The sequence below is a fragment of the Drosophila kikkawai genome, chromosome 3R, assembly GCF_030179895.1.
Source record: "Drosophila kikkawai strain 14028-0561.14 chromosome 3R, DkikHiC1v2, whole genome shotgun sequence".
Classification (NCBI taxonomy): Eukaryota; Metazoa; Arthropoda; class Insecta; order Diptera; family Drosophilidae; genus Drosophila; species Drosophila kikkawai.
In genome coordinates, this window is record NC_091731.1 from 9,096,894 (window position 1) to 9,120,797 (window position 23,904).

General features: G+C 41.7%; 1 protein-coding gene across 2 annotated transcripts in view; it reads right to left on the reverse strand.

The window, feature by feature from the left end:
* bnl (fibroblast growth factor branchless) overlaps positions 1-23,904 on the reverse strand; it is a 47,804-nt gene that overhangs the window by 21,116 nt on the left and 2,784 nt on the right. The window contains exons 1-2 of one of the 2 annotated variants that reach the window (XM_017172667.2): positions 22,742-23,258; positions 13,306-14,642 (exon numbers count right to left, since the gene is read on the reverse strand). In XM_017172667.2, the coding sequence (XP_017028156.1) occupies positions 13,306-14,116 (811 nt within the window). In that variant the 5' untranslated portion in view covers positions 14,117-14,642; positions 22,742-23,258. Of the gene's footprint in view, positions 1-13,305; positions 14,643-22,741; positions 23,259-23,904 lie in introns of those variants that run through there. The other variant, XM_070286732.1, reaches the window with a different exon arrangement.

Here is a 23,904-nt window from a genome sequence, read left to right on the forward strand (position 1 = left end):
TCTAACACTATTAGTCAATGGATCGCATCGCACCAGCTGCCTATCATCAATTTATCTGCGAAATTCTCTGCGGCACTCGAACTGTGCGCGGGTAGAACTGCATTCTTGCCTCACTGATTTATGAATTTGACCGCCGAACCATTTGCGAGGCGGGTCGAAGGAGCTCCTCGCTCAGTTAATGACCCTGCCAGGCACATATATATTTTGCATTCAATTTCTGCCCCCCAGATCAACGACCTCTCAGTAAGTTAGTAGGCAACAGATTGGCACAGTCATTGAAATCAATTCAAGGCACACGCTCCTAACACACAAACTGCGATCTCCGGCTTGATTGGCCCGCCGATTGACGCTTCTCGGTGTGACTGAGTGACCTAGTGCAACTCGAGGAACTGCCAAGATCAATAGCTTTTCAATTGAACTCGATCTGGGAAAATTGTGTGCAGCAGCTGGCTTTGGAAATCACTGGAAAATCCCATAAAGGTTGGGATATATACTAATATTTGTTTTAAGTTTGGAAAACCCCTTTTTAAAGTTCACCCTATCAATAATTGTCAGTAGAGTAAACAAAACCTTTACAAAATTTACGAAACAAATTGTTTCAGTACCTATTTGCTTATAATCGAACTACAATTACGGTAATCTTTACCTGAGAAATGTTAAATAATTTCTACATTTTCACAAATCCCATTTGAATAATAATAGCTGCATTTTCCGTAAGATTTCCATCATTTGCATGCCATTTGCATTCTTAAAGCCAACTTTCAATGATCCAAATACTTAGCACAATTTTCTTGGAACAGATATCGCGAGCGTTTTAAATCGCCAGGAAGGGCCTTTGCTTTGTTCCTTTTTCAGATATTTAGTCAAGCGATTAGTGTCAATTTGTGCGGAGCATAACTATAAGTACACAGTCATAGTCATTTATGTGCACTTGTAGTTATGGCCACTGCCGGTTGCTTTCTCGCAAAGTTTTGTGTGGCGGCGTGTTTATTCAATTAGCATTTATTTTCTTAAGTTTCTGCCCGGCTATTTGGCAACTCAAGAGGGGTTAAGCTAAAAAAACCAAAAATAAAACTATAAAAAGAGGAGCCAGAGCAAGGTCTGTCGGCAAAGGGGAAGACAACGATGGCATGGACATAATTGCAGGCTATTTATCACGGCCAGTTCGCCGCTGACAACTCAATGAGCAGGCTACGCAATCGCAGAGCTCGAATTAACACACCTAGGACACGTAGCAGATGCCATTGGAACACCTGCCCCACCTGCCGCGGCCGGGTTCAAGTCTCCGTGCTTCCATCCCGATCCCGATCAAGATCCCCACTCCCATCCCCATCCGCATTCGCGGCTGCATCCGCGGACATTTAAATGCAGACAAAGTAATTGCGGAGCGCTGGCTGATTAAAATGGATTTATAAATTATGCAGCGGCGCGATTAAAATCGCCTGAACAGTCGCGTCGGCGGCGCTAACAAAGCTGTCTGCGTTTTTTCCCGCCCCAAGGCAGAGGCTTTTCCTGGGCCTCCTTACGTGCCCGCAGTTTGGCTAATAGAAAGATTTATCACCCCGTCGGCGACTTGCAGGCCAAGTTGCAGGTCTCGCATCCGCAGGCGCAGCCAAGTCCCAAGTCCCGATTTCCAGCTCAGCGATAAAAACCGCCTTCAAGTCGCGAGCGCGTTACAATTTCAATTTTCATTTCATTTGCACGGCGCGTCAAATTTTCAGCCCTAAAGCATTATTTATAGGCACAGAAAAAAATTAATATATTATTTTATTAAATATATCCATTCTTGTTTTTATTATTTATAATTTTTAGGAAGTTTTTAATCAATATTTTCATATTTTATACACCTTTAGCAGCAGGTTTTCATACATAAATCGAAATCTTTTCCATAATTTGATTATTAAATATTATCGTAATTTCTTTCAGTGCTTTTATGTGCCGATATCTCTCTCCCAAGGTTCTATCTTCGCTTTTCCTTTTAATTTATGGCATTTAAATTGCAATTTCTTTTCGATGAGCCCCGAGGGCAGGAACGTTGAAAAAGCTGGCCAACTCTTCGCCAACTGCGATTTTCACACCTATGGAATTGTAACGCTTTTTCAGATCGCCAAGTGCTATTTCCATTAGCATCTTCGGCCAGGCCTGGAATATACATATCCACCACTTATGTATATATATTGATTTGGATTAGAGGCTGGGCCAGCCCACATGTGAGCTGCTTGGATATCCACTTTTCCTTGATTTGTGGTCAATGCGAAATCACTTTTCATGGGAAATGAATTTCGTTGAATGGCCAAACTAACGGGTATGTGAGAAATCTTCGGCAGATTCCCCGCTGATTTGATAGATTGATTTTTTAAGCGTTATAGTTCTTAGAAAATTAAGTATTACTCGTTTCAAACTTTAAAAAATATAATTTTGTAGAACATTTTAAAAGCTTAAAGGCAAGGATAGATAATAGTTGTTACAAATATGCACACTTTTATCTCTATAATATTTATTGCTTTGATTCGACTATTTGCACCGGCATTAATGGCTGTAATAAATCTTCCCATACCAAGTGTTAATTAAAAAACCAAAGCTACATATTACAACCACACACACTGTAAATGATGACCATTAAAAAGCCATTATAATGACGCAAAATGCAAAAGCGGAAAGCAAATAAATGCGCACTCGTACGCCAGTCTGACAAGGTAAACTATTTGATAATCACGCCCTGAACTGAAAAGAAAGTGTCGCCGAGATGCCATTGATTTTACCTGCCTTCGATTTGAATGCAATTAACTTTGGCCGCCGCACATGCTCGTATCAATTAGGCGAACGACCGCCCAGCTATTGGTGGCGGGCCAATCCGAGAGCATTTATCTTCATTAGACCGCCGAGATACAAATCAATCTGCCGCAAGAGGGTGGAGACTGGAGCGCATATGTAAATATCGACTGATGTAACGCCGCAGATAGGCTGGCCCATTCAGTTTTCCTTTTGGCCAACTGTGTGGCAATGGCGTGGAAAGCCTTCCCCAGCTCCCAGCTCCCAGCTTCAGCTCTAGCCATCGCCGTCGATAGGCAAATCAACAGGTTGGACGGGCGCCAGTCACCACCGGACAAACTGGTAGTGGGGCTCCTCGCCTCGTTCAATCTCAATCTCAATCAAAGTAAAATTGTATCTGCATCCGAAATGATTTGCGAGCTGGAGAGCAGGAGGGGAAGTCCCCGTACCAATCCTAATCCGAATATGAATACGAATATCCATACGAATGCAAGGTGAATTGAATCTAATCAAGGCACCGTTAGGCCAAGATCCCAGATCAGTATCTAATCGGGAGCTGTCCAAAGAATTTCAAAGCAATTAAAACGCACCGGCTGATGGATGCTGGGGCTTTCGGCACCTGGAGGTAGCTCCCTCCCAGCGCCTTGGCAGGGCAAAACAAATGCAGTTGTCGGCGATCAGCTGCCTCAATCGACACCTACGGCGCTCGATATTTCAAAGAGAGTTAATACTTTAATTGATCTTGCCGTAGGTACATCGATTTTGGTGTTACAACAGCGCAGCTGCTCCCCACGAGCCACCCACGAGCTACCGAATCGGGGATCTTTAGATGCACTGATAAAAATTAAAAGAACGGAAGATAAAGAGACAGGAAAGTTACGGAAAATAGATCGAAGGCGCTGGATAAAGTATATTTCTTTGAACTATTTAAAAAAAAAAGAAACATATACATAATTATTTTTCTTTTTTTTAATGTTTCATTATATTTAAATATTTGATCCTCAGTGTACGGCTACATACTGTATCTCAATGCCTGGATATGGGGATGAAATTGTGTTTCGAGTGCCTAGAGATGATTATGAAAGCCCATTCGGATGCGGGCTGGCGCAGTGGCTCGTGCTAATGTCAAGCAGCGTGGATGCTGCCGCTCCCGGAGGAGACTGGTTTCCCACTCCGGTGATTAAGTGCAGTGGATTTGTACTATATTTTTGGGGAGTATCGCAGTGCAGCCACTTAACGCAATAATCCACAGTTGCCATCGTTGAACTCTTTTTCTCAGCATGTTGGGACTTACACTCTTAAAATGTTCTTTATCTTATACCCGGGAGATTGAGATCGTTTCCCTAATTCCATTTGTTCTAATGTTCATTACATTAAATAGAGAATTCGTTAGGGGTTTATGGTGAAGAAGGAAGAGGTTTTTATATGTGTTTATAGCTAAATTTTAAAGAGTACAATATATCACTTTCTGGCTATATGCAATCTGTCTTGTTGAAAATGTATTCTCATTCCCTAAGTCCCACCTCTAAATCACCACAAGATCACCCAATTTCAACAGCCGTTCCCAACCTAACCAGAAATTTATTAGCATCAGTGGCAGCGCTGCTAATTTGGCACTCGGCAACAATTCAATTCGTTCCGCAAAAGTCCAGCGGCCGCGACACCTCCCATAGATCACCACCGGAGCCTCGGCAAGTCCCCGCGTGGGAGGTGTGTGGCTGCCAGGCTGTCACGGACTGTCAGAGACGTTGCAATGGTAATTAGCAAGGCACCCCACAATACGAACTCCGGTGACATTTGTCAACAATCTGTCAAAATAAAATGCAACAAAGGCTGCTATCTGGTTGGCTGGCTGTTTGCAACGTTCATAAATTTTATGCACTGCCTATTGACCGGGCTTAAGCAATTTTTATGGCCGATATGCGATATCGGTCGGGCATCGTGGTCAATTAGACGGGCACTATTCCGGTGGGCGAGAGGTCCGGACAAAGGCCAGCAGCAGCGGCTCCCCGTATTACTTACATTGTACAATGTGCAATGCTAATGGAATTGGCCTTTTCCTGCCTCCGAATTATCATTCATAAATGCGGCATATAAATGGGTCAATCAGTCTGCTGCCAAATGAGGTAAGAAGGCAGCAGAACAAACTGAGACTGAGAAGAGAACGAGTGTCCCGACTATGTAATACCTGTTACTGTGCCAGTATTAGTTTTACTCCAAGTAATTTCCTTTCTTTAATAATTAAACCCGCCTTGAAATTGTTCAACGTGGACCGCTTTCCCGAAAATTGCACTGCCCCGTTGAGAAATTCTGACCGGTATTAAAATTGTTGAACAAGTTAACAAGTTGTTCGTTCGCCCCTGGGGCAGTGGAGCACTTTCAATTGTCGGGGAGCCCAGCAGCAAATTGAACGTTTAAAATTTATTGTCGCTGTTCACTGCCCACGTGGGTGGTCATTTCTTCCATTTTCCCTTTTGCTGAGAGCTCCAGAGGAGACCGGAGTTAGTGGGTCACTGGATGCAGCCCCATTATGCAACTGCAAGGGGGCCCTTTGTGGGTCATTAAAGCTGGTCATAAAAGCGAGCAATCCGCTATCTCCTGTCCGAAGAAGTCACTCATCCATGATCGCAGATCTTCCGCCTCGAGTGGCCGGCAGCAAATAATGCGGAATACCATGGCGATCTCGGTCCTCCTCCGATGGCTGTTTGGCAAATTAGCGAGCTCGTTAAGAGGCCAGCCAGCCGGCCGGGCGGTGCGCTTCTATGGGCCAAAAAATGCCATTGAAAACAAACAGATTGCAGCGATCCGGGCCGGAGTGAGAGCTCTTAAAACTTCGCCTAGCACTTTTAGTGGCGCTCATAAAATTGACCTGCCACGGAAGCCTTTTCCCGCTGTCCGTGGGCAAGGCAAGTGTTTGATCTTCCACGAAAGTGGGCTCATAAAGCCCATCGATCCGGCGGTGATCAGCGGGCAATCAAATGGGATAATTAATACTCCTCGGCCTGTGAATGGGCTAATGGTAATGTGAACCAGAAAGTGAATGAAATGCGAAAGAATTTCCACCGATGCGGAAGCACTTTCCAGAGGAATGCCGCCTAACCCCGTTCGGAGCACGTTATGTCATTCCATTCTAGGGGGACTCGGCGGGGAGATCTGGCAGATCTGGAAGAGCCCAATCAGCTGCCCATTCAACCAGACAGACTTCCTCATTGCCCTGGATAATCCGGCAGGCGGTCATAGATACTAATTGAAACTCATTGTTCACTTTTGACGCCCATCAATTGCCTGGCGAAGCAGTGACGATGCCCTCTCTTCTGGCCAGCCCAAACAATTGACACTTTTCCAATTGCACCTTCGCACACACATGGCTGGCTTGGCAATGGGCACCAGGAGGGGCCGTGGGGGTGGCAGATGCCATGGGGAACCCGCACACCTTGCACCCATGCCGCCGCTGGCGTCAATTAGTTTAAATAATGCGAGTATACACACAGAGAACAGGCTTCGAGTCAATGGCCCAGGCCCTTGCCCACACTGGGAAAAAAAAGTCTGAGCACTAAAGGTTACTATAATATGTAAAAGGAAAGGCCGATTTCTAGTAAGGTGTAGGTGTATGTTTGGAAAATAAGTAACTGAGATTCATGGAACTGTAAATACATCCTAGAGGCTTGATATTATCTCCAGAACAATAAACTTATTAAGTGAGCTCATAATAAAATCATTTCACTCGGGATTAGAAGATAAAGCCATCCAATTCCCTGGAAATTTGTATCTAGATAACTTTAACCCGAAGCCTTGCATAGAAACAGATGAAAAATGAAAGTATCTGTGTGCCTGCTAAATATACAGATATATCTGAGCATCTATAATATAGAAATGTATTCAAGAGTCAAGACTTCTGTGAAAACCCTATTAAAGTTTAGTATTTTTTAGAGTGCAATCCCATGCCCAGGTTTAGATCCTCTCCCAGACACACGCCGCCCCTTGCCTTACCCCGATCCCCCGAAAATCCAGCGAGCATGGTCATTAGAATTTTGTATACACTGCACAACATCAGCACGCACTCTGGGACTCGCTGTGTGTGTCATCACCTCAATTGGGTTCACTTCCTACTTGCAAGGCGGAGCCGTGATCACGAAATGTATCTGCGGCGAGCACGAGGCGTATCTGTATCTCTTTCTGCAAGATACGCGCCCGCCATTAGTCGCATTTCGCTTTTCACTTTTCCAGCGGAAGTCATTTTCGAGTTAAATTTTTTCGAGTCACCATCGAGAGAACCCCACATCCCAACCCCCATCCCGCCCGCCGGTCGGCGAGTCGAGACGCGTTTTATCTACGCAAATTGCACACGCACTTAACCCGCTTCCAGTAGCTAAAATAGCTAATATAGAGCGGGATCCCAGGCACGCGGGTCTCGTGGCCCCCTCTCCGCCAGAGCAGCCCCTTTTACTTTTTTATGGCCGACCATAGTCGCGCATATTAAGAGCCTCGGGAAGGGGGCAGATGGAGGCGGCTCGCACGTACGCTCTTGGCATGCAAAAATGTTTCCAGCACCCCGAAAATCGGCCGATCGCCGGGTAGATTAGTGCGGCAATTTGTCGATTGCCTCTGTAAACTTGAGCTATTAAGTGCGAACATATTTGAGGAGGAGGCGGAGGTCCATGTGGTCCGAGCGATCCAATCCAATCCAATCTGAGCCCAAGGAGAGTCGGCTTTCGTTCAAACCGGATTCATAACGTGCATATATTCGCCTCTTGTAAATTCAAAATTTGTTATTTTGTGCGCGTGTTTGGTGGTTGCCAATGGTAATGGCACTACGGTGCTGGATCTGGTGCCGTGAAACGATCATTAATATGTCATTTACAAGTCGGCAAATTGTCGCTAATAAATTGTTTTCAGCTTGCGCACAAATAATTTCCACCGACAAGCAAGTCAAGACTTTTCCTCCAGCTATTAGCGAGTGGGGAAATGGGATTTTTCAGTGTGTTTACTGACTGTAAATGAATCGTTTATGAATGGAATAAGCACCAAAATCTTATTCATAGGTTAGGAAAATACTTGTAAATTTATTTTTTAATTTTAAGAGACGTTCTTTACATTTAACAACAAATTTCCCTGGTGAACATCCATCATTTTCACCTTCAATCATTATCACTCAGCACCCATCGAGGAATAGAGAACTTTCGCTTTTCTCGACTCTAGAAGGTGACTCTAGAAGGTGTAACCGAAGTTTACCCGATCAATTCTTGGAACTTTTGGACTCTCTTATCAACTTCGCTCTCCTTTGAGTCGAGCCCAAGATTTACGATAGCACCGGCAATTGGCAATTACAGTGCAATTAATTTATAATCCCCCGGGGGCACTACTAGAGACCTACTTAGACCAGAGTAGGTGACACACTTAGGGCGTAGGTTTATATGGGGCAATTCCGAAGATAACGCACTCGGAGCTTTCCGATATGATATTTATGATTGCGGGAGCCGGGGAAATGTATGTTCCTCGAGTGCCTTGAGGAATTTTCTCATGAAATACACCAACTTTAGGTGTTGGGCAATGAGTCGAATTATCTGCGCTATCGGTGAGCAATTTCGGTTCGAATTAATCACATCATTTGCACGAAATCCGGTTGGCTAAAAAGGCGTCGAGTTACCGAAGAAAATCGTGTAAAAAGCGCATTTGCATCGCCAACGCAAAGTGCATTAATAAATTGATCCAGTTTCGGTTTCGACTTGGGCTTTTCCAGTTTTTATTTGCAACTTGTAGGTGGCCATGTTTTGACTGTTTGCCACTTGTTGTGGTCCCTCGACTCTCTGAAGTTGACCGCTTTCGGTATATACCCATCCGATTTCGTGCTAACCCAAATTTTTTGTACCCCGCGAAACGCGTGTCTGGGTCTCCAGATTTACGACTCAAATGACCATGAACGTGTCGGTATGGAGATGTCTATATAGAGGAGAGTACGTATCTGGGAAATTATCGCTTTGCTATGCGAACCGCAAGTGAAACGAATCGAAACCAAACCAAACCGAAAAGTAAAGGAAACTCTCAAAAAATGCAGTAAATGAAGTGTGTAAAGTGTCTTTATACCGCTGTCTGAGTGTGTATAAAAGTGTTAGCTTCAGTTTGAGTGATTTGTGGCAAAGTGTCGGTGTAACCTGAATTTGAGGAGATTATGGGACCAAATCCTACCATTTTATTACTCGGAAGTATATGACAACGTTTTTAATTTCACTTTGGAATCAAGTACAATATGGTCTCGCAACTCCATAGGTTACTTGTTAAGGAGAGTTCCTAATTGTAAATAATTCCATAATCAAATATAAATGCTATTAATAAAATAAATAAATTAATAATCACTATGCATTATCATATTACTCATACGCCCCATATTCTCGTGCAGCCTTCACTTTTTATTCATTGCCAAAAAACAGATATTGTTGCATTGTCTCCAGTGGTTTCTGTGCCACCGGGCACCGCTTGTGTTTCTGCTGGTTGGACCTGAATCTCGGCCCGAGTGAAAATGAATTGCCCGTGTAAAAATGATTGTAAAACAACGCCAATAACCACGGAGGCAGCAACAACCGTCGAGAACTGCGTGCAAAATGTCATTAATCATTGTAATTTATATTGCGGGGCCAGCTTCATAAACCATCGACAACATCGACATCGACGACTTCGGGGGCCGTTTACAAAATATTTTTGGTTTTATGAATTTACGCATAATTTAACATTGCGTTGTCAACGGCGTGGGGAGGGGCAGAGCGACAGGGGAGGCGTGGCCAGGTAGTTAGCCATGGAACGAAAAGAAATTTCTGACCAACTAGACCTAGACCTCTTTATGTAACCGACAAGTGGAGGCGGGATGCCAGAAAGCGGAGAAAGGCGGCCACCAGTTCATTGCCACCTGGCTAAAAATAAAGAAGTCAGCGAGATGAGGAAAAGTCGAGCGGCTGCCGGAAAAACATGTGCAGAGCCAGCACCACCTAACCCACGCCGACTTGCGGCCAAATCCATTTGACATATTGCGTCGTCCGCTCGCCAGTAGGGTTGGCCATCCCCCCTCGATGCCCCCCGGATGCTGCGGAACATAATCTTATCTAAAACAAAACACTTTCGCGGTATTTCCAAGTCCCCTCGATGTTGCCCGGAGCATAAATCAGCCAGCACTACCGGCACCACCGACGGATGATGAGCCACGACGCTGACAATAGGCTGTCAGGTGTTGTCTTCCCATCGCCACCCACTCGCTTACACGCAGATATGTCCACCCCGAAAATACCATTTCCCAAAGTATTTATAAAGTCATCAGATGGGACAGCCTGGTGCTTCCAACTTTAATTTCCTTTTTCTCTAACATTATGAAATTTATTTGTTTAACTTTAGTATTTGGATTGTTAAATAATTAATACTTTTAAATATATATTCCTCAAAATTTACATTTTCCCTTATGCTAAGCTTCCAAGAGAGTGTTTAAAATTCTACTTAACTTGTACAACTTTTGTCCAAGCTGAAAGATCGAACAATAAATTTGTTGTGTGCCGCCGTCTAGCCAGCAAACGCAGAGATCACCCAGTAGATCTTTCAGCATCCGTGACGTAGCCAGCGGAAAAATGTTTGTGTAAAATTAATTTATCGTATTATGTGCGGAAAGTGATATAATAGGCGTGCTTGGGAATTAGCGATGTCGAAATTTCCTTTATTCTTTTCAAGTCTGATTGCTGCCTCGTCTGTATGTATGTAGTAGTATCTATCAAAATCTCGGGGGGATTAAGGTTGATGCAATTATCTAAATTTACAAACCTATAAAGCGAAGGAAAAGCTCTTGGAAAGCGGGGGAATGGCGTCACAGTCTAGCCTCGATCTAAAGAAGATCACTTTCCCAAATCAATGGCAACAAAGACTACTTTTGTTGATACAAACATTAAAATATTTAACAACCCCAGAACACGTCTGGGTAAAAGGTTGGGCTTTTATTGTGCCACAGCAGGTAAATAAACTAAAAACCGTAGAGGGCCCAGGTATTTAAAAAGACAATTAGCACGCTGGAGTCTGGACTCTGGAGTCAAGAGGCGAGTGACAGTGAAAGTAACAGCAGTCGGATCGATGCAATGTTGGCCAAACTGTCGGAGCAACTTCATCAACTTCAGTGGCGCGAAAGACGGGCCGTAAATTAAGTTATCAAAAGATGCTGTCGGAAGCTCTTAGCGTCTCAGCAGTCCAGCTTGGGACCCGGTCCGACTTGGAGCTTCACTCAACTTCACACCTCGGTCCACGCACTAAATCAGTCGCATAATTGCCGAGTGGCCCCCGGGCCAAGTACTCTCCATATATCAACTCGAAAAATATGCACGCCCCCTGCGAGGGTTTTCCTCCCGGATAGGGATCGGGCTAGGGTTCAGGTGCTGGTCTGGTCTCCAGCTCCTTGCCACTCCGACGACACCGTTAGTCGCTGGAGCAATTTGTGGCCGCCGATGCAACTGGCGTTGCGCTTCACCTGACTTTTGGAGGTCAACTGGTTTGGCCGGTGATGAGCCCCGCAGATGCGAGCTGACGGAGTGGAAAACTCAAGAAATTTGGCAATTTTCATTTTGTTTGGACAGCTTTATTTCAAAGCATTAGTCTCAGCTGACGTTTTTATTTCGGGTTTTTTGGCTTTGCGATTTGTTGGCGATTTATACGCGCTTTTCCAGTGGCTTATGAGACTTTTTGGACTTGGCTAAATATAATATTTATTTCAATAACTGAACGGTTTCTGGTATTTAAATCATAAAGTACATAAACTGTTAAAATAAACTTGAGGGCTACTGTAGGTTGTGGCTTTTAAATAAGTTTAAGTGACTCAATCTCCATCTATTGGTTACCATATATGGTAAGAATGAAATCAAGACACAAAAGAACATTTTTAAGTCACCTAAACAATTCTAAAGACTGCAAAGAAACTTTTCGCAAAGACATTTGCGGATTACTCTCCAAGCTATCACATGCGAAGCAAGTTTATTTGGTTATGACTTTACAACCACAATAGAAATTCAGCAGAAGTGTCCAGAGATTGTTCCGTGAGCGTGATTTTTGGTGCACTTTGGACAATTTACAGTCCATAAAACCCTCACTGAGGCACTAATAAACACAAATTGCTTGCCACTGATTTGCCTTGTGAAAGTCTTTGGTTTGAGGGTGAGAGTCCCTGTGCCCATACCCGTACCCCCCAAAAAATACCACAGAGGGACAGTCTAGGGAGAGGGGAGAAAAACCTCCCGACACTAGTTGCGTGACCATAAAAATCTTTCTCGAGTCGGGCGAGCACTCCATCAGAGCGGTCCTATAAAAAGCTCTCTTTAATGCGGCAATTTCAATCTTATCGCACTCCACTCGAATTATCGGGCCGTTCGATCGAGTCAAAAATCAAATTAACACCTGAGGCAGCCACCGTGAGCCGCGAGTACTTGCTACGAGGACTGTCGGGGAATTAAAAAATTTGTACCTGGCCAAAACAAAATCCCCGATATCGCTATCTATGCGGCATCAGAAGCTCATGATGTCTCAATGGCGCAAAAACCGGACTGCGGCGCTGTACGTGCAACAAGTTTAACATTATCAGTGCTGTTGGCCTGTTGGCCAGGGAAGTCAATGAAAATGAAGCTGTAAATTAATTCAGTCGGCTGGCTGGCTGCCCCAAAAAACGAGGCAAGAGTTATGCAAATCCCAGGCAGATGATGATGATCATCAGACTGACCTGACTCATCCCCCGGGAGGGAGCCCAGCCCGGCTAATCGCGGCCAGCGAGCGGTTAATTAAGGCAAGATTTATGCCCTTAGCCCACTAAAGAATTTATATGCCAAATAATACAATGCCCGCAATGCCGCAGCATTGCCAAATCAAGTGTCTAACTTAATGATGCCCAACATAAACAGCCGAGCTAGGGTACAAAAAAAAAGAACAGAAATAATCTTTTCCTCCGCCGATTTCTTTGGCAGGTCTCAGTGCGTGTTACGCAGTTTCTCGGCGTTTTATGAGAACTTTCAACTTGTGGGCGCGCTCTCCCTGCCATAGGTAGATCCATACATACATACGTCCAGACGCTGTGGGATATATGTAAGTAAATCCCTGAGGTGGTGTGGGTGGGCGTGTATTATTTCTGATATTCTAAATATTTCATACGGACATAGGCATTAGTTTATTTGGTTGTTTATGCAGTCAAAGTGGAATGGGTGGCACACACAAAAAAAAAGCAAACATTGAACATAAAACATATATTCAAAATAAACCGAAAAATATGTGAGTAACGAGGGGTGGACAGATGGGTGGCATCCACTTTGAAGTTCATAAAGGGAGGGAGGTGGCCCCAGAAATACAAATCCAAAAAAAAAAAATCATTTGGGAATTATAGGTCAATATCCTGACTTATCTAACGATGTGTTTAAATAGAAATGATATGGTTTGAGGATCTGAATGGTATGCAATATGATATGAGACATTATGATTCAATTATGACTTTAATAAATAAAACTTTAAACATATATAGAACATTTAACTTACTAAATTCACTGTTCTCGTCCTGAATCCCAATGACGGTTCCATCCCGCATCACCTGCAGCATGTGATTCTTGATGTACAGCCGGATCTTGCGGGATGACCAGTCCAAATGCGACTGGGGCACGGTGGAGCGCTCGTTGCGGTCCAGATTGCTGATGGGAGTGTTACTGCTACTGCTATTTATGCTTAGATTACTTCTAGGGTTGCTCAGTCTTTTCGATTTCGAACCAATGAAATTATTGCCAGTCGGCGACTCTTGCTGGTAATGAGGATGTGGCTGCTGCTGCTGCTGGTGGTGCTGGTGCTGGTGCGGGTGCTTCTTTTGCTGCTGTTGATGGCGAATGCTGCGCTCGGTACGCGACAGGACCGCCAGATGCTGACTCGGCACCGCCGAGATGACAAAGCCCAGGGGCTCCTCCTCCGGCTGTTCGGAGGAGCTCTCGCCCTCCCAGCTGGGGGATGATGAGTGGGGAGGTGGGCTTGCTGTGGTTGCTATGGCAGTTAATTGTGTGCTTAAGCTCTGATTAAATTCAGCGTTAATACTTTGATTTGTGGATTGATTTACATTACGTTCACTCACGACTACGCTCGCCACTAAACTACTACGACTATGATCACTTTGTATATAACTATTACTAGGTCGACTGCTATTGTTCATGCTGCTGGATGGGAAAAGGGATACGGATGCTGACGCAGCTGGTAGGGTCTCCATCGCGGGCATCGCAAAGACCAGGCCCGGCCAGGCGATGATGAGCGAGAGGAGGGCGCCCAGCAGGGCCAGGGCCCTCCAGTCCAGGCGCAGGTTTCTTCGCATCAAAGATCACCACAGATTTCGAGCCGTGAGCCGCAGTACTTCGCCCCAACTGCGAGTGCCTGGGATTGCGAGTAAGTCGCTGTCTCAGTTGTTTATTGTTTGTTTGCCAGTTTATTGGGCGTGCGCCACGCCCTGGGATGTCGTTGAAACATATGAACGCCCCGTTTGAGAAATCTTTTTTACTTTCGTTCGTTTCGTTCGCTACTCGGTTTCACTGACTTTGCTGCTTAACGCACAGAAGAAGAGTCTCTCTCTTGCCCGTTTAAACTTTTACAAAAATCACTTTTCGCCTCTTGCCCGGCAGGAAATTAGGTTATCATATCGTAGACTTGTTCAACACTCTTCAATTGCTGTTGCGGATCTTCATCTTCGTCTTCCCCGCTGATAATGCATCTTATCAACGCGAATGACTGTCTTGTCATGTCAGATCTTCCCTTGATACAGCCGGGGATATTTGAATGGCGCAATCTCTCGGCTCGATTCGTGGGCCTAAGTTGGAGTGGCCAACATAGTTGGAGGTGACAAGCTGCAAAAAAAAGAATTTTTGTAAACATTTAATTGAATGCAAATAGGCAGGGTTTTAAATTTGGGTAGCTTATCATTAAAATAGATAATATAAAATAAGTTAGTTAATGATTTCTAGACCTAAATTTATGGCTCTCGGGAATTGGCTTTGAAAATTCCACTGCGAACATTTGCACCTCAAATTTGGATTGGGCAAAGTCGTATATAAATTCTTCAGCTAAGCGCTTTCAACGCGATTTTTGACATTTTAATTAGTGTTCGTTCGGCTATATAAAAAACACAACGTGACGACAAGTGGCCCAGTTTGTAGCTAAGATACCAGAGATACAATTGTATCTGTGGGTGCGACAAGTGATCGGAGGGAAGTTACATAAAAACTGCCCAAAGGGAGCAGTTACGCAAAGAAAAACACCGAAAATGACTTTCCCAACCGCACAGGCCAAGGCATAAGGGAGCATGAGTGCGGCGGAGAGAAATTGTTTAAAAATAAAATGGGCAACAAAAACAATTCGCGCAGAAAACTGTGTCGAATTTGAAAATAATCACGCACTAACTGCGGCGGCAGGCGGCAGAGTATCTCTCTATCTGTACTCGTATCCGAATCTTTAGCAGGCGCCCAGGGCAACGGGGCGGCTGAGTGACGTTGCCGCTGCACTTAGACTCGACTCCTGATTTTTTGGCACGTGTTCAGCAAGCCTACGCAGCGACAGAGGCATTTTTTATGCAACATTTAAGTGCACCCCGTTTTAATTACCATAAACAACAAAAAATGGCCAACAAAAAAAGCACAAACAAACGAAAACAAATCCAATTGGCGACAAACACAGACACTCCTCATAACACACGACTCCTCTGTCCCATCAAAATGTTAATTGCTTTTGCGTCCTTCTGGCAGACTGCCCTCCCAGTTACGCAATCCAAACCAGGCGTTGACTTTGAGATTAAGATATGATACGTTTCGAAACAGTAATTCCCCAGGTCCCTAAACAGTTACGAGCATTCCCGATCGTAAAATATGGCATTTGCATGCGGGCAAAGTTATAAAACAAAGCCAAATTCATCGACGAATCGCGGGGAATCAGTGAAACCCAATATGATTTGTGTAATATAAAAATCGCCAAAGTTATTCCCCCACCTGGCGGAGAATCAAAAAATATATATTCCAAGTTTGTGCGATTTTAATGCCTTTCACCCAGATACAAGAATATATGTTATAGCAGGCTCAATGTGTGCCAAGCTCCACCGCTAAATCGGCCTCAGAGTTTGTGTTCTCTTCAGTTGAAGAACTTGTGTAAAATTCTGAAAGGCCAGTTTTAGCACCGAAAAAAATAAAAATAAAAAAACTTCCGAAAAGGGAAGCGTGTCTTGACACATGCCGAAGCTGTAAACTAGCCCTCTGCACACCTAATACCTGAATATGCAGATGGATTATAAAAATCACACCTATGGGCTGTGTGGGCAAGAACAAATTTATCTTTTTTTACGACTCGGTCCATCTGTCTCTCATAAGCCTACTAAATTCAACAAATTATGAGCAACATAAAACATAATGAAAACTTTTGTGTGGTTCCCCTTGGCGTCTCCCATGTGGGCCATACTTAGTAAGGAAGTGTATAATCGAAGGTAATTTTTAATCAGAGTGAAAACCTGATTACGGTGATTGCTCTGCCAAATTACGCCCCTCGCAAAACGAAGATTGGGCTTCCCGAAAGCGAAAGTCCAACAGTCACTGAACCCATACACCGACTATAATCACTTGTGACCCAAAGCCCAAAGAACTCTTTTTCGACTCACTTAGCACTAGTCACTCGAGTGAATTCGGATCCGTTATAAAACTTGATATTCACTTAACCCAAATTTGAGTGGCGAACTTCGGTGGCAATCGCCTAATCAAATTAATGTCCAAATCACAAAAACAGCAAAGAAATCCCAATCCAAAGAAATAATATATTAATGAATGGCCCGAGTCGTGTGGCGGCAGCTTTGGTCGGCGAATGAATACATTTTATAATAAAATTATCTTGAATGATGTACAATGGGTGTAAATGAGAAAAAGTGAATGAAAAGGGAAGCATCATTTGCGAACTGTGATTACTATGAATTTCTCTCTCATTATAAGTATCCAAAATTTAAAAGTAAACCCCAATGAGTACATTTAAAATTCTCAAGTAGGAATTCGGCGACGCATTGCAAGCAAAACTAGAACTAATACAGTTTATTGTATAAGATCATTCATATAACAAATAGATTATAAATTCAAGAAATGTCTAGAGATATTAACTAAACCCCGCCCATAGTGCGGTTTAAAGTTCATCTCGTTTTGATATTATCTCCGCAGCTTGACAACAAGTAGTCACTAAAGCCGTCGAGCAAAATAACCAAGCCAGGTATTCAAATTAGGGTCTCCACCAGCTGCGGGTCTCCACTGAAACCGAAGCCTAGGCCTAGTCATTGAACTGAAATGGCAGTCGCTCAACAGACTTATTAGCGAATTTCGCCGTTTGGTTTTGTTTTGCTTCGCTTTGTTTTGGTTTTCGAGCAACGCCAAGTTTATGCGTTTCAAATGCGTTTGACATTTGCGCTAGCCGCTGTTTTAATGGCTCCGCTGACAGATGGGCCTGGGCATTTGGAAAGTATCTGGCGGATCGGAGCGCCTGGGACAGCGATAAATCTAAGCCGGGCTGCGCAACTTAATTAGTTCATGTCAGACGCTTGGCTACTCCAAAAAAAAAGAGCAACAAAAGGGGAAAGCATTTATTACACGCTGAACTATTGGACATATGTAAATGTGATTAGACTTCCAGTTCTCGCTGCTGCCATTGCTAATATGCAAATGATTCACGCAAAAAAAAGGAAACAAACCAAAAATGTGAAACTAATTTATTATAAGAGGTGAATTAAAATTTTGATAGTCTCATAAAATTAATACGCGATGACGTTAGCATAATGTTTATATTTTTATATTATTTAAAAGACTGCGTTAACCAGTTTAAGCATTTGAAAGTGAAGGTTTCGGGTTTTAATTATATTTATTAGCTTATTTTTCTCTTATTTAAACACATAAAGAGCCACTATGTCCGTTTTAATGATTTATTTACTTGTTTTTCAGAAGCAGCGCCAATTCCCCATATTTGTTACCAGAAACCATTACCAAAAGAGACAATTCAGTAACGCCGTATCTCATTCTTCTCGCGGTTAGCAGGGGTAAAAAATAAGATGCGGTAGACCACGAATTCCCAGACTCTTCACTTACATGTGCAATTTATTCATGGCTTGTGGTTACTGTAGTTTGGGCAATAAAATAAATAAGGCCCAAGAATAAGAGACAATGTTGTGTTGCAACCATCGGAGGTAACCACCCCCCGTCCTGCTCTGTATGAAAATATTTCAATGCCAAACAGAAAGCGAATAGAATTAAAAAGTATATACAGTCATATGTCTGTGCGAGAGTAACAATGAAATTCTAGTTCAAGAACGGATATATTTCGATTTATTTTCCCTGTTTAGTGTCTGACGCTCATTGTCTTGTTGACACTTGTCACAAGATGGAACGAGAATAAATATACTTGTTTTCCCTACGTACATCTGTGTATTATGGAATGCTTAGCCAGAGATTGATGTGCGGTGGCATTCGCCGACAACTGGCTTATAGATGAATAAGTATCTCGAAATAATGCAAACAAGAAGATGCATTTGTCGCTGATCTGGTTCTCCTCAGACCCCGGAGGTGGAGCTGCTCCGTCCCCGCCCCGATTGACTCTCGTGTTTACAAAACAATTAATTTTCCCTGGAAAAACAAGAAATGAAAAAGATACCGAAACATAACTCAGGCAGGCAAATGCACTAATCGATGTGCCGCTTAAGATACTTGAAGGCTGCGCTGTTAGATACTGCTCGCCAACAGTCCTCGGGGAAAGCTGGCGCAGCCCGGGGAAAATAAAAGAAAAGTACGAGCAGACAAAGGCAGCGCTTTTGTGTAATCGATTTGAACCGGAAGCAATTGGGTTGCCGCAGTCTCCGCGGCAGCGGAAAAATCCTCTCAAGATGCAGCTATTTTAAATATTTAGTGCACGAGACAGGCGAGGGCACACCAAACACACACTCACTCTCGCCGCGTTAAACCATTCAATCACATGCGATCCGATGCTAACAACAAAGCAAATATCGGCCGCTATAGCAGACATATTGCTGATATGTAGGATTTCGAGAGACATCTTGGATTTGCAAAGTGAGAAAGTATCTTCAGATACAAAAATATCAAACGTATCTAAACATATATAATTTGTAGAACTTGGATATAAGTTCTACTTAAATCAGCTAATAACAAATAATTTACTTATAGTGTTTATATATATTTAAGAATAAAAATTAATCTATAAATCTATTAATCTATATTTCAAAATAAATTAAATATTAAATCCTATTTAGCCTCTTCTTATTGGATTTATAATTTAGTATCAAAATGGTTTCTAACATTTCTATACATTTAGTTATCTGAAAATCAAGAAATAAAAACCAAATATCAAATATTTGAATGTAGATTCAAAGCCATATTTTTGAAGGAAATTATCTAAGAATTTTCCTCAATACACTAACACATATATTTTCCTAATGATTTTTGATATTTTTTGATGAGAACGTATCTTCAATAATGGTACTATTGGCATTTCTAAAAATTGTATTTATGTATATTTATAATATTTACTTTATGTTGATTATTTTATGTATATATTACCATTATTATTTATTATTTAGCTTTAATTATAAGAATATAATATTCATAATAAACGCATTCAACGCAATTAAGACTGAAACTAACAGTAAATTACCCCATTCAAACTGTATAAATCTCTTAAATTATGCATATCAACTTGTTCACTATCATTTTGTAAAATTTTAGCGGAAGTTTCTGCACAATTTCAGCCAATATATAAAAGTATTTGTCACTTTTACACCCATGTACTTCTCATTTAAAAAATACAACTCACACACTAACCCACCAAGAGACTCATCTCCCACACATTTTCGCACATTTATTGTAGTCTAATTAAAAGTCACGCACTTTACGTGCGAAAATTAAAAGGAAAACCGTCGCTTTAGAACGAAATCAACAACAAAATCAAAGACAACGCGTCGTATTAGTAATGTGACAAGCGAAGCAACAATAAAAACAACACCAACAATTGCGTCTAGGATATTTTTAAAATGCGTCAAACAACAAATACAAAAAAAAAACATAAAAACACTGCAAAAAAAAAAGAGGAAACAACCAACCCGAGTGAAATACGCGACGATTTTTTCGTTTTCATTTCGGTTTTCCTTTTGTTTTTGTTGCTCGTTTTTTAACTATGGGGTGTACCTAAAGTTGTTGCCATGTGCCATCGTGTGTGTGTGTCTCTAAATGTGTGCCGCACATTATGTGGTCTAGTGTTCACGCTTCATTAAAACAAACGCTGCATTTTTACCGAGTTTCCCGCATTTTTCTTTCTTCTTTCACCTCTCTCCCTGTTCAGTTTAGTTTACTTTACTTCTCCTTTTTCGCTGTTATGGTCGACATTTCTTTCCCAGTATTGGGCTTTCAAATGCGCCACTTTTGGCCAAAAAGGAAAAGCAATCTTCAAACTATTTGCGCACCGCCGTAAAACCTATTTTTCTTCTTTTGCATGCGGGAGCGATAAGCTTTATCTCCGAATTATGATCGTTGTATTTCAAACTTTGCCCAAGCCCATCATCACTCAGCCCCAATTTGTAAATGTGTCACAGAGCTGAGTAAAATGTTACCCAACATTCGTATTTCAGAACTCGAAACATGGTAATTGGCAATCCGACTAGAAATTCGTAGTTAAATGTTTTTTTAGTGCCCGAAATTTTTATTTCCATTTCAATTAATTCCAGATTGGCCATATTAATAATTCCTAGCTTTTTTGAGTGAACAAATTTATGGCTTTATTTTACGGCTTTCTTTTCACTTAGTGAAATGCCACTGACGTAGCCACAAAAAATATATTGGAGGGAACAAGGTTACTTAATCAATTATTTTCTTGTCCCTTGAGAGAGAAAGTTCTCAAGAATTTCAGTTGATTAAATTTTTGCACGAAAAGCACCCATAAATCGAAGCATTTGATCACGGAAAAAGGCACGCTTACAATTTTAATAAATTTTATAATTAAATTGTCCTTTTCATAAGGTTATGTAATTTTATTAAATTACTATTTTTAATTTCCTTTTTTTTTTTTTTATTTTGTGAAAAATGTTTGAAGAATGGAATAAGCAGTACATTTTTCATATAACTAATATTATATATTTAAATAAATTAAATAAATAATACATACATTTCATAAATGATTGCCCATTTTTAAAACTTTACTAATTTAGAGAATGGAAAACATTTCGTAATATTAAAATTGTCACAAATAAAAGAGTAGGTAAGCAAAAAATAAAATAATTTTTTTTATGTATAAGTTTATCATGAATAATTGCCCACTTTTAAATTAATTTTTTAAGATGGTCCTGAGAAAAATTGGGAGAAAAGAAAAAAATTTGTAAAATTAGGATTGTAGCAAATAAAAGCGAAAGTAAAATATACCATAAATTAATTTTTAAAAGCCTTTTCAGTCTATATTATTTCATTTAATTTTATATTTTATCATTGACAAATGGTCTTAATATTTGATTGGCAATTAAGCAACAAAGTTTAAAAGTGACTCGTACAGGCAACCCACAAAATAAAAATCAGAGGGAATCTGAAAAATGCTTTTAAAAATATCCGAGAAATGCCAAACACTTAATAGGTTCTATAAATAATCGCCTTGATTCGCGCTAAGCACTCGGTGTTGCCATTAATTATGAAGGAAATCACCTTCAGCACTCCACAATTCATTCATTTTTCATTCCCGTTTTATGCCCGCTATCTTGCTATCTCGATCCCCATATTTCGCGGCGTTTTGTCGCCCGTCCGAAACTATGATCCGCCGAGTGATTAGCAGTTGTTGAACCCGACGCACACCCATGCGTGCCATTTGACGCAATACGAGTAGTAACGCACACAGAAGAGGCACCACCAGGGACGAGAACAACAACTCAGCTTAGATAATAGCGCACAATGTTAGATAATAGTCGACGCCGCCAATTTATAGGACAAAAACTGCACGCGCAGAGCAGTAAAAACAACAACAAAAAAAAGTATAGAAAAAAGTTTGCGAATTTAGATAAAAAGCGCCTGCGTACATTTGCAAATAGAGATACGCACAATTCACAGATACACAGATACAGATACAGCTCGGCAGACGGCGATAGGGATCCGCGAATGTGGATGTTTCTTTTTTGCCAAAACTATAAATAATCTAAAAGAGTGGTGTGTGATTAAATTTATATAAATTTCGCTTTTATAGAGTAGGTGCCCCTAAGGTCGTTTGCTTTCACCGGTTTGCAAAAATATTTTGCTGTTTTTTACCCGCTTGCTTAGTGTTTATTTGGGGCAGATTAAGGCGGAAAAGTACTTGGAAAAGCGCAGTGCCGGCCGTAAATTAGAATTAATTTGTTTATAGATTCAGATTACGATTTCAGTCATATTCTCCGAAGGTGTTAAAATGAAACGAATATGAATTAAATTATTATCAATTAGCATCCGACTAATAGAAAATCTGTTTTTCTTGTGAATTTATTTTGCCCGCAATTTGTTTGTTTGGAATTAATTTATTTCGTATTTGCACTACTCATTATTTAATTACTTTCCCTGTTTGCTCACGGGACATTCAAGTACACTCATTACTCGGCCCGCTGCCAAGTGGAAAATGATTTCTATTTCGTTCAAAAGATGCCAGAATTCCACCAAAAATATATTTTAATAAAATGACCAAAGTGCAAAGAACTGGCAACTATTTCGGAATGGAATTCTCTTTTATTTCCCAACAACCAACCACCGATGGTTATATAAATCGAATAACACAGACTTTGCTTCGACAAACTTGGTTATTAATTATTGGATTAAGAACACCGCCAACGCTTCGGGGAAGCATTTTGCAACACAATTATCAGGGAGCTAGGAAAACTACCAAAAAGAACTTATGTAACACCATTTGAAGAGAAAAATGTACGCACCTTATTTTATGTTTATTTGCCTTTTTCAGTTTTACGATTCTTTTTTTGGACGCGTGGTTTTTGAGAGAGCAGTTGCACTTTGCACACTTTTTAAAACTTGTTGCAACAACAATTCAATTTTCATTCATTTATATAGGTATTTCCAAAAAACACAGCACTACAATATATATCAAATATATTTTCTGCTTTCTCGAATTGCTCGTAAACTTTTCGATTTATGCGGCCTTTTCAAAATTGTAACGACTCGGTGGGCCGGCAATGCTTTGATTTGAAAACGAACTTTCTTGTTTCAGATTTTCCTTCCGATGAGATTATAGTTTGGATCTCGTTGGAACACAATTTCACACAAAACCGGAACATCGAGTACGGCGGGAGTGCGCGATTCCGGCCACGATCACGATGGTCCGGATATGGATGATGGTTCGAAAGATTCGAAAACGCTGCGGATAAGCGGACTTCGAGTGCTACTGCGACTGCGGACGCTCCGCTCACTGTGTGTTTCCAAAGCGTGTGCCAGTCAGTGACTGAAATGTGTAGCTGTGGCGGCCGCCGCGTATCTGACGGATACTTCGGTGGCGCTTCGTGCGTCTACCCGAGCGCGAGCGTCGCCTTCGGGCCAGAGCGAGAGCTAGCGCGCCGGCACAGCGGGAACAGCAGGGCGAGAGAGGGAGAGCGAGTGTTGTGGGTGGACGAGGACGAGGAAGCCGGGTCGGAACCCGACTCGGCTCGGCGGTCGCTCGGACTCTAGGGCGAATCAGGTAAAAGAATGGTAACTAACACCACTGAGGTAGTAACGATCACACAGCCCGAGAGTAGGGACTTCCGATTATCTGACGAAAGTGTGACAGAATTTAATGAAAACCGATAGTGCTAATTTTGTGAATAAGCGATTAGATACTAATATTTGGCACATTAAACTCGGCTGTGTTCATAAGTAAACAACTCTGAATATGAAGTGAAGTAGTGCCTACCACAATTAATTATAAATTCCCAAACTTGGCTAAAAATAATGTATTTTGTATACCTTTAAGAACAAATTAACAATAGTTATAAGAATTTAATTCATAACCTATACTAGAATTTAATGTACTGAAATTTTCGTTATAAACTGTTATACTCATTGCTTGGCTTCAGCGACGAACTTCGATTTCTTACATGAATTA